Source organism: Stomoxys calcitrans, chromosome 4 (assembly GCF_963082655.1).
Source record: "Stomoxys calcitrans chromosome 4, idStoCalc2.1, whole genome shotgun sequence".
Taxonomy (NCBI): Eukaryota; Metazoa; Arthropoda; class Insecta; order Diptera; family Muscidae; genus Stomoxys; species Stomoxys calcitrans.
Window position 1 is genome coordinate 166,069,384 of NC_081555.1, and position 11,006 is coordinate 166,080,389.

Below are 11,006 nucleotides of genomic sequence, written 5' to 3' on the forward strand. Positions count from 1 at the left end.
GAGCCACAATTAGTATCCGATTTTGATGAAATTTGGGACAGTGAGTTGTGTCAAGCCCTTCGACTTTCTTTGTCAGTTTGGTCCAGATCGGTCAAGATTCGGAATGAAAGGTGGTTTATATATATACCCGAGGTGGTGGGTACCGAAAGTTCGGACCGGCCGAACTTAACGCCTTTTTACTTGTTTATACAAACCACCGAAGGATGGGGGTATATTAATTTCTTGTCATTCCGTTTACAATACATCAAAATATCCCTTTCCGACCCTATAAAGTATGTGTTTTCGATCGTCGTAAAAATCTAAGACCATCTAGCCATGTCTGTCCGTCTGTCTGTTGAAATCACGCTACAGTCTTAAGGAATAGAGATATTGAGCTGTAACTTCGCACAGATACTTGTTTTGTCCATGGGCAGTTTATATTCGGAGATGCACCATATCGGGATATATCTTGATATAGCCCCCATATAGACCGATCTGCCGATTTAAAGTCTTAGGCCCATAAAAGGCGCATTTATTGTCCGATGTCACCAAAATTTGGTACAGTGAATCAGGCCCCTCGACATCTTTCTGCAATATGGCACAGATCGGTCCAGATTTGGATATAGCTACTTTATATAGACCGATCACTCGATTTAAGGTATTGGCCCCATAAAAGGCGCATTTATAGTACGATTTCGCCGTCATCTGGGACAGTGAGTTGTGTTAAGCCCTTCGAGAGCCCCCTTTAATTTGGCCCAGATCGGTTTAGATTTGGATATAGCTGCCATATAGACCGATCACTCGATAATCCGATATCGCTGAAATTTGACACAGTGGCTTATGTTAGGCTTTTGGACATCCGTGTCGTATATGGTTCAGATCGATCTATATTTGGATATGGCTATCAAAAAAGCCAATATTTTGTCCTTCAAAATTGAACAATGACTATTGATTATTAGACCCCTCAATATCCGTGTCGAATTTGGTTCAAATTAGACCATATTTCGATATAGCTGCTATGGGTGCATAAATAATGCACATTTACATATATACATGAGGTGATGGTTATCCAAGGTTCGGCCCGGCCGTATTTAATGCCTTTTTACTTGCTGCCTTTCAGTCAATATATAAAATTGTCGAGAAAATTCGTTCATGGTCTAAACGCAACAACACAAAAAACTTTTGCTTTTAGATATATGAGATCTAAGTCTTCCATTCCCTCTTTTAGATATTCCGGCGTCTAAATTCGGAAAAACCCAACGAATTCCTTCAAAAAGTTGTTCCCGTTCCCGGTGATGTAACACTGCCTATGCTGGGCATAACCAATGAATATCTCAAATTAATGGAAAATGTCTCCATCATATATCACAGTGCGGCAACTGTGCGTTTCAATGAGACCATTAAGGATGCCATTAGGCTCAATGTTGGCGGAACTTATGAGGCCTTGAAATTTGGGCAAATGTTAAAATATCTCGATACGTTCATCTATATTTCGACATTTTTTAGCAATCCATATTTGGAGTATGTTGAGCCCAAGATGTATGAAGCGCCTATGAATTGGAAATTTTGTTTAGACTTGTGCCAGCGCAACGATATACCCGATGAGACCATGAACATCATAACAAATAAGTAAGTGAGGGTAGAAATGGACAACAATAAGTTTGCATCTGAACTTTTTCATTGATATTGCAGATTAATTGTGGGCTTTCCCAATACCTACACGTTTACCAAAAATTTAGCTGAGTCTCTGGTCAATGATTATAGAGACAAATTACCAGTGGCTTTATATCGGCCTTCGATTGGTAAGACTATTTTATTTTTTTGTCAAGTTCAAATTTAGATTTGGTTTTTCTAATTATTTTTTGGGTTTTTTTGCTGCAGTAATTCAAGCCTTTGACGATCCGGAGCCTGGTTTCCCCACATCCCTTTCCGGTGCCATGGCCCTCTTTACACTCACAGGAGCTGGCATTCTTAAAACCGTTCACATGGCAAACGACATACAAATAGATATGGCCCCATTGGATATAACCACAAAAAGTTTGTTGTACTACACTGTGCGCACCTTTAATATGTACACTCATGCTGTGGAGAGACCAAATGAGGTGCCAATTTACCATGTTTCCTCTTGCAATCATACCGAAATTAAGTTACATCAATTAATTGATATAATGACCAATTTTAAAATCTGGCAAAAGGTTGCTTTGGAAAAAAGTCTCTTGCTTCCTGGTATGTACTATACTGAGAGTACACTAGTATACCGATTATTGGTAAGAATCTTATGCTTCGTTTTTACAATTTAATTGATTTTTATACCCCCCATCATAGGAAGGGGGTATAATTATTTTGTCTTTCTGTTTGTAACATCACGAAATATGCGTCTAAGACCCCATAAAGTATATATATTCTTGACGTCGCGACATTTTATGTCGGTCTAGCCATGTCCGTCCGTCTGTCCGTCCGTCTGCCTGTCGAAAGCACTCTAACTTCCGAAGGAGTAAAGCTAGCCGCTTGAAATTTTGCACAAATACTTCTTATTAGTGTATGTCAGTTGGTATTGTAAATGGGCCATATCGGTCCATGTTTTCATATAGCTGCCATATAAACCGATCTTGGGTCTTGACTTCTTGAGCCTCTAGAGTGCGCAATTCTTATCCGAATAGAATAAAATTTTGCACGACGTGTTTTGTTATGATATCCAATAACTGTGCCAAGTATGGTTCAAATTGGTCCATAACCTGGTAGAGCTGTCATATAAAACAATCTTGGGTCTTGACTTCTTGAGCCTCTAGAGGGCGCAATTCTTATCCGATTGGAATGAATTTTTGCACGAAGTAATTTGTTATGATATCCAACAACTGTGCCAAGTATGATTCAAATCGGTTCATAACCTGATATAGCTGTCATATAAACAGATCTGGGGACTTGACTTCTTGAGCCTTTAGAGGGCGCAATTCTTATCCGATTTGAATGAATTTTTGCACGAAGTAATTTGTTATGATATTCAACAACTGTGCCATGTATGATTCAGATCCGTTCATAACCTGATATAGCTGTCATACAAACCGATCTGGGATCTTGACTTCTTGAGCCTCTAGAGGTCGAATTATTACGCGATTTGCCTGAAATTTTGTACGACGGATCCTCTCATGACCATCAACATACGTGTTTATTATGGTCTGAATCGGTCTATAGCCCTATACAGCTCCCATATAAATCGATCTCTCTATTTTACTTCTTGAGCCCCCTAAGGGCGCAATTCTTATTCGAATTGGCTGACAATTTACACAGGTCTCTAACATATAATTTAATTGTGGTCCAAACCGGATCATATCTTGATATCGCTCTAATAGCAGAGCAAAACTTTTCTTATATCCTGTTTTGCCTAAGAAGAGATGCCGGGAAAAGAACTCGACAAATGCACTCCATGGTGAAGGGTATATAAGATTCGGCTCGGCCGAACTTAGCACGCTTTTACTTGTTGTTAATAATGTGAGGACCAACATACATACATGCTAACCCTTTTTCCTCGAATCTCCTAAATAGAGGGTAATTTTTTAGCCGTTATCTTTTTGGCAACACTGGTTTAAACAGCTCACGCGTGTTTTGTTTCACTGTCAAACAACTTCAAATTCAATCATGAATCGTCTTACAAACGAACAATGCTTGAAAATGCGTGCTGTGTTTAGAAAGTTCAGTGTGCGCTTCTTCCATTTCACAACGAAGCTCATTTTTTGGCTCAATGAGTACGTAAATATGCAGAATCGTTAATTTTGGAGTGAAGATCAGCCAGAAGCATTGCAAGAGCTATCAATGCATCCAGAAAAAGTCACAGTTTGGTGCGGTTTATGGGCTGGTGACATCATTGGAGCGTACTTCCTCAAAGATTATGCGAATCGCAACGTACCTGTGAATGGTGACCGCTGCCGTGAGATGATATTCAACTTTTTTTTTTGCCCAAAATGAAAGAGCTTGACTTGCATGACATGTGATTTCAACAAGACGCGGTTTATGGGCTGGTGATATCATTGGAGCGTACTTCTTCAAAGATGATGCTAATCGTAACGTAAATGTGAATGTTGAGCGCTGCCGTGCGGTGATATCCAACTTTTTTTTGCTCAAAATAAAAGAGCTTGACTTGCATGACATGTGGTTTCAACAAGACGGAGCCACACGCGTAACAATGGACTTATTGAGAGGCGAGTTCGATGAACACTTTATTTCAAGTTCAGGACCGGTTAATTGGCCGTCTAGATCGTGGGACTTAGCGCCTTTAGACTATTTTTTGTGGACCAATGTTAAAGCTCATGTCTATAGAGACAAGCACGCTGCAATTGACGCATTGGAAGACAACATTGAAGCATTTATTCGTGAGATATCGGCCGAAATGTTGGAATAAGTATGCCAAAATTGGACCATTTGAGGTGCAGTCACGGTCAACATTTGTATGATATAAACTTTAAATATTAAATTATATGGACCTTACTATCTATTCCAATACAGATTTCATGAATTTTTCTGAATTCTTAAAAAATCACCCTTTATGTGGAGAGGATTTGCTAGATTTTCAACCACATTCTATGCTATTACAAGAAAAAAGTACCACGGTTTGGGTTTGCATGTAATACAAGACATGAACTAACTCTCTGGGGGTTACAATGAAGGAGGATTAAGGCAGAGTTATGTTATGACATTTTGTAATATATTTTCTTTATTTTACTCTCAGGTTTACACTTTGCATATATTTCCTGCACTTTTGGTGGATACATTGCTTAGAATCAGTGGTCAGCAGCCTGCCTTGATGAAAATACAGCGAAAAATATTTGTAACAATGGAAGTTTTGAAGCCATTCATGTTCAACAACTATCGAAGTGATGGCATTACATATGCTCAGGAAATGTTAAAAGAACTTCACTGGTAAGAATCATAGACTACGATAAGGATTTAAAAACTCTTCAATAAATATTGTCACTTCAAATTGACATTCTACTAAATTTCCCATGACACATGCCTTTCGCAATAGGGCGAGCGTTTCGTTTATAAAAGTATGGTGCTAACGAATTGCTAACGAATCACGTTAAAGTACAACGATTTAGCAGTTTAAACATACCGAACCACTGTCAAACCGCCAAAAATTAAAGTTTCTATGAACCGACTAAGGATAATTGAGAGACCGGTTTACATGGAAGCTGTATGAAGGTATGACTGATTTTGACAGTACTTGGCACAGTAGTTGGAAATCGCAATAGAGCACTATCTGCAAATCGAACGATAATTGCGGCTTGTAAGGGCTCAAGAAGTCAAATCGGGAAATTGGTTTATATGGGAGGTATATCTGGTTGTAGACCGATTTGCACCGTACTTAGCACAGCTGTTGGAAGTTATAACGAAACAACACGCAAAATTTCAGACACATCGTTCGAAAATTGCGACTTGTATGGGCTCCAAAAGTCAATCAGGAGATCGGTTTATATGGAAGCTACATAAGGTTATACACCAATTCGGGCTGTACTTGGCGCAGTAGTTGGTAGTCATAACAGAACGTTATCTGCAGAATTTCAGCCAAATCGGATAGAAATTGCTGCTTGCAAGGGCTCACGAAGTCAAATCGGGAGATCGGTTTATATGGGAGCTATATCAGGTTATACACCAATTTGGGTTGTACTTGGCGCAGTAGTTGGTAGTCATAACAGAAAGCTAAATTTCAGCCAAATCGGACAAAAATTGAGGCTTTTAAGGGCTCAATACGTCTCATCGGGAGATCGGTTTTGAATGGGCTACATCGGCAGGTTTAGAGGTTACTTCATAGTTTTTAGAGCGCACAACTATGAAGTAACCTCCAAAAAGAAATTTTAAATTTAGAAATTCCGTACATAATTCCGTTACATAATCCTTAATTGTTTTCAATGCCACTCCCCTAAGTTGGTTCATGTCTGATATTGTGTCTCCACCTAAGTACCGGTATCTGTTGGACGCGAAAGCCGGGCAATGACAAAGGAAATACACCAACGTCTCAAAGGAAATGCTCCAACGCCTCATCATCCAACGTCAACACTATGCACTTAATGAATGAAATAGTTGGCGGGGAGTTAAAGCAAGTAATGGAAAGACGGTGCAGTATTTTTGCTTACGTTATGTGATGGGTCCCATATGTTTTAAGGTAAAATATAAATTTTTATACCCTCCACTATAGGATAGGGGTATACTAATTTCGTCATTGTGTTTGTAACACCTCGAAAAATTCATCTAAGTCCCCATAAAGTATATATATTCTTGATCGTCATGTCATTTTAAGTCGATATAGCCGATAGTCAGTCGAAAGCACGCTAACTTTCAAGCTAGCCGCTTGAAATTTTGCACAAATACTTTTTATTAGTGTAGGTCGGTTGGGTTTGTAAATGCGCTATATCGGTCCACGTTTTGATATAGCTGCCATATGAACCGATCTGGGATCTTGACGTCTTGAGCCTCTAGAGGGCGCAATTCTCATCCGATTTAGCTAAAATTTTGCTTGTGGTAGTTTGGTATCACTTCAATAACTGTGCTAAGTAAGGTTTAAATCGGTTCATAGCCTGTTATAGCTGCCATATAAACCGATCTTGGGTCTTTACTTCTTCAGCTTTTAGGGGCGCAACTCTCATCCGATTTCGCTGAAATTTAGAATGATGTGTTATATTATGACTTCCAATATCTTAGCTAAGTATGGCGCAAATCGGTACATAACCTGATATAGCTGCCATATAAACCGATCTGGGATCTTGACTTCTTGAGCCTCTAGAGGTCGGAATTATTATCCGATTTGTCCGAAGTTGTGTACGACGGATCCTATCATGACCATAAACATACGTGCTTATTATGGTCTGATTCTGCCTATAGCCTGATACAGCTCCCATATAAATTGATCTCTCTATTTTACTTCTAGAGCCCCCAAAGGGCGCAATTCTTATTCGAATTGGCTGACATTTGACACAGGTCTCCAAAGTATAATTTAATTTTGATTCGAACCGGACCATATCTTGATATCGCTCTAATAGCAGAGCAAATCCTTTTTTTTTGCCAAAGAAGAATTGCCGGGAAAGAAACTCGACAAATGTGATCCATGGTGGAGGGTATATAAGAGTCGGCCCGGCCGAACTTAGCACGCTTTTACTTGTTTTAAATTTGTCTCCAAGCAATTAGGAGTTAATTTCTCACTCCCTCTCTGAATTGATACTTCTTAGGTACTTTTTAAAGATGGTTCGTAGAAAATTCATGACTTAAAAGAACAAAATACATTACTATTGGCATTCTATCATTCATGTTTCGCTAAATAGTTTCATATCATCGGTTGTTATTGGTACAAATCGAAAAATATATTCTATGTTGTTGCTTGTAACGTTAACTCAAAAATCCCTACACATAAGTGAATGTATGTTTTCTTAGACTTTTGTAATCAAGTCAGGCGTGTAGCATAGAGGGAGAGCGTACGCTCGGGAAGTTGGCTGTTCAAATCCCAGTCGGGTTGAATCATTGCAAGAAATCTTTGATCATTACGATCGACAAGAAAGAGAAATAAGTAAAGAAATATAAACAAGTACGCAAAATTTGGGACAGTGTTGTATTAGGCTCTTCGACATCGTTCGTCAATTTGGCCCAGATCGGTCCAGACTTGGATGTAGCTGTCATATAGACCGATCTCTAGGTTTAAGGTTTTGGGTCCATAAAAGGTGCGTTTATTGTCGGATTTCGCCGTAATTTGGGACAGTGAGTTGTGTTACGCCCTTCGACAGCCCTCTGAAATTTTGTCCCAGATCGGTTCAGATTTGGATATAGCTGCCATATAGACCGATCTCTCGATTTAAAGTCTTGACCCCATAAAAGGAACATTCATAATCTGATTTCGCTGAAACTTGGGACAGTGACTTATGTTAGATTTTTCGACATGCGTGTCGTATATGGTTCAGATCGGTCTATATTTGGACATGGCTACCAAAAAGACCAATGTTTTGTCCTACAAAATTGAACAATGACTTGTACTTATTAGACCTCTCAATATCCGTGTCGAATTTGGTCCAAATCGGAACATATTTCGGATGTTGACTAAAGGTGGTTTACATATATACCCGAGGTGGTGGGTATTCAAAGTTCGGCCTGGCCGAACCTAACGCCTTTTTACTTGTTACTTGTTGAAATATGCCATATGAAAGGTACTGGCAAGTTGAGTATGACAACAATGTGGAGTATATTTGAAGTCAAGATACACCCATATAAGACAAAGAAGTTTAGATTATAAGTATAAGTAAATTTTTATTCTGAGTATTGTATAAGGCGTAGCGGAGGGTGCTTGTGTGGGATAGTAGTAATAATTTCCCTTAATTTCAAAATTACCCTTTTCCACTTTCAGCACCGACTTTGATATGGACCCAATTCAAAGAGCGGCCAATTATTACTCAAATGTTGGCATCTGTCTCGATTTGGCCACAAAGTCCCGAGATGTTCTATTCAATGAAGATCCTTCAACAATACCTCGTGCAAAAATTCTACTTAAAATGTAAGCACGATTTGGTCATAGTCAGTTGATTGTTCAATAAATTTAATAATTTATACTTATTTACTTATTACAGAAAGGAATTATTATATCGCTTACTTCAACTATTTGTGGCATACAAAATATATTATGGCGTTTTCGATCCCATAATCAAGGAATGGAGCACTAGGGAGTATTTGGAAAAGCTATTCAATGACACTCTGTCACGAAAGTGATTTATAATTGGCAATAATATATGAAAATAAACTATGGTTAATTGAGAAATGGTTGATGCTAATTTGGAAAGCATATTTTTTTATAGTATTATCAATATATTTTCTATGCAAGTAAAATTCAAATCAATGGAACTTGGCTTACCCTTTCGAAATCGAAACTTAAAGACATATGCCTAAGTGTCATCATTTTATCTAAGAAAATTCATCGGAATGCTATACCTGTACCCTAGACTGCAGCACGCTGTAAAGAAGATTTGTTTTTGCAACTAGGTAAACGTATACACTCTATTTATATCCTTTTGATATCAATAATCAAAATACGAAATATCATGGCGATCCATTAACGATGACCCGTGCCAACACGACGATTATCGTTGCATGTAATACAGGGTGCGCGAAAGAAACTTAGTTATATGAAAGGTCAATAATAACAAAAGTTCTTCAGTTATTGTTTGAATTCCTTTTTATACCCACCTCCGATGGATGGCGGTATATTTGTTTTGTCATTCCGTTTGCAACACATCGAAATGTTCTTTTCCGGCCCTATAAAGTGTATATATTCTTGATCAGCGTAAAAATCTAAGACGATCTAGCCATGTCCGTCCGTCCGTCCGTCTGTCTGTCTGTCGAAAGCACGCTAACTTTCGAAGGAGTAAAGCTAGCTGCTTGAAATTTGTAAAATAATGCAAATCGGTCCACGTTTTAATATAGCTGCCATATAAACCGATCTTGGGTCTTGACTTCTTGAGCCTCTAAAGGGCGTAATTTTTTTCCGATTTGACTGAAATTTTGCTCGTGGTGTTTTGGTATCACTTCCAATAACTGCACTGAGTATGGTTCAAATCGGTCCATGCTTTGATATAGCTGCCATATAAACCGATCTTGGGTCTTGACGTTTTGAGCCTCTAGAGGGCGCAATTCTCATCCGATTTGACTGAAATTTTGCACGTAGTGTTTTGGTGTCACTTCCAACAACTGTGTTAAGTATGATTCAAATCGGTTCATAATCTGATATAGCTGTCATATAAACCGATCTGGTATCTTGACTTCTAGAGCCAATAGAGCGGGAAAGTCTCATCCGATTTGGCTGAGGTGTTTTGTTATGTCTTCTAATAACTGTGGTATGTATGGCGCAAATCGGAACATAACCTGATATATTGGGTTGCCCAAAAAGTAATTGCGGATTTTTTAAAAGAAATACATGCATTTTTAATAAAACTTAGAATGAACTTTAATCAAATATACTTTTTTTACACTTTTTTTTCTAAAGCAAGCTAAAAGTAACAGCTAATAACTGACGGAAGAAAGAATGCAATTACAGAGTCACAAGCTGTGAAAAAATTTGTCAACGCCGACTATATGAGAAATCCGCAATTACTTTTTGGGCAACCTAATAGCTGCCATATAAACCGATCTGGGATCTTGACTTCTTGAGCCTCTGAGGACGCAATTCTCATCCGATTTGGCAGAAATTTTGTACAACGGCTTCTCTTATGACCGTCAACATACGTGTCTAATATACAATACGACTGGAGACTCAGGAAGTCATCGGAATCTTGGAATGAATAGACTGATCGAAGGTTTATCATAACGGAATTTATGGTCATGGAAACCTTGAGGAGCTTCAAACCATTTAAGTCGCTCGGACCTGATGGAATATTTCCGACGTTCCTTCAAAAGGAGGCCGACTATCTGGCGCCTCATCTGGCCACTATTTTTACAGCGTGCCTAGCACTTGCATAAACTCCGAAAGCCTGACAGGAGGCAAGGGTGGTATTTTTACCCAAGCCCGTCAAGGCAATTTATGCGACACCAAAGGCCTACAGACCTATAAGCCTTACGTCCTTTATACTAAAAAACCATGGAACGTATTGTGGATACCATGATAAAGAGTAGGACATCCAGCGAACTGCTCAAATACAAACAGCATGCCTATGTCAAGGGAAGGTCGGTGAAGACTGCCCTGCATGAGGTTGTGCATAAAATAGAATATTCCTTCGATGCTAAGATGTTTTGCATAGACATGAAGGGGGCGTTCAACAATGTGCGGACCTACACATTGATCCAATCCTCAGACCAGTACCGGGTGGACCGGGTCCTTAACAGGTGCATAAATTGCGGAACCCATGACATAAATATAAGGGAGAAAGTGGCACAGGGCACTCCACATTTTATCACCACTCCTTTGGGTGACCACTATAAATAACCTATTACGGATGCTGACTGAGGAGGGATTTGAACCCGTCTGCTATATAGACAATGTTATAATACTTCTTAGGGGTAAGGAT

General features: G+C 38.9%; 1 protein-coding gene across 1 annotated transcript in view; it reads left to right on the forward strand.

Moving 5' to 3' along the window:
* LOC106091142 (uncharacterized) overlaps nt 1–8,793 on the forward strand; it is a 49,607-nt gene extending 40,814 nt beyond the window's left edge. Inside the window, exons 11-16 of the mRNA XM_059367361.1 lie at nt 1,208–1,608; nt 1,672–1,781; nt 1,861–2,246; nt 4,703–4,893; nt 8,360–8,506; nt 8,580–8,793. Coding sequence (XP_059223344.1) covers nt 1,208–1,608; nt 1,672–1,781; nt 1,861–2,246; nt 4,703–4,893; nt 8,360–8,506; nt 8,580–8,718 — 1,374 coding nt within the window. The 3' untranslated portion in view covers nt 8,719–8,793. The remainder of the gene's footprint in view (nt 1–1,207; nt 1,609–1,671; nt 1,782–1,860; nt 2,247–4,702; nt 4,894–8,359; nt 8,507–8,579) is intronic.
* The last annotated feature ends 2,213 nt before the right edge of the window (nt 8,794–11,006 follow it).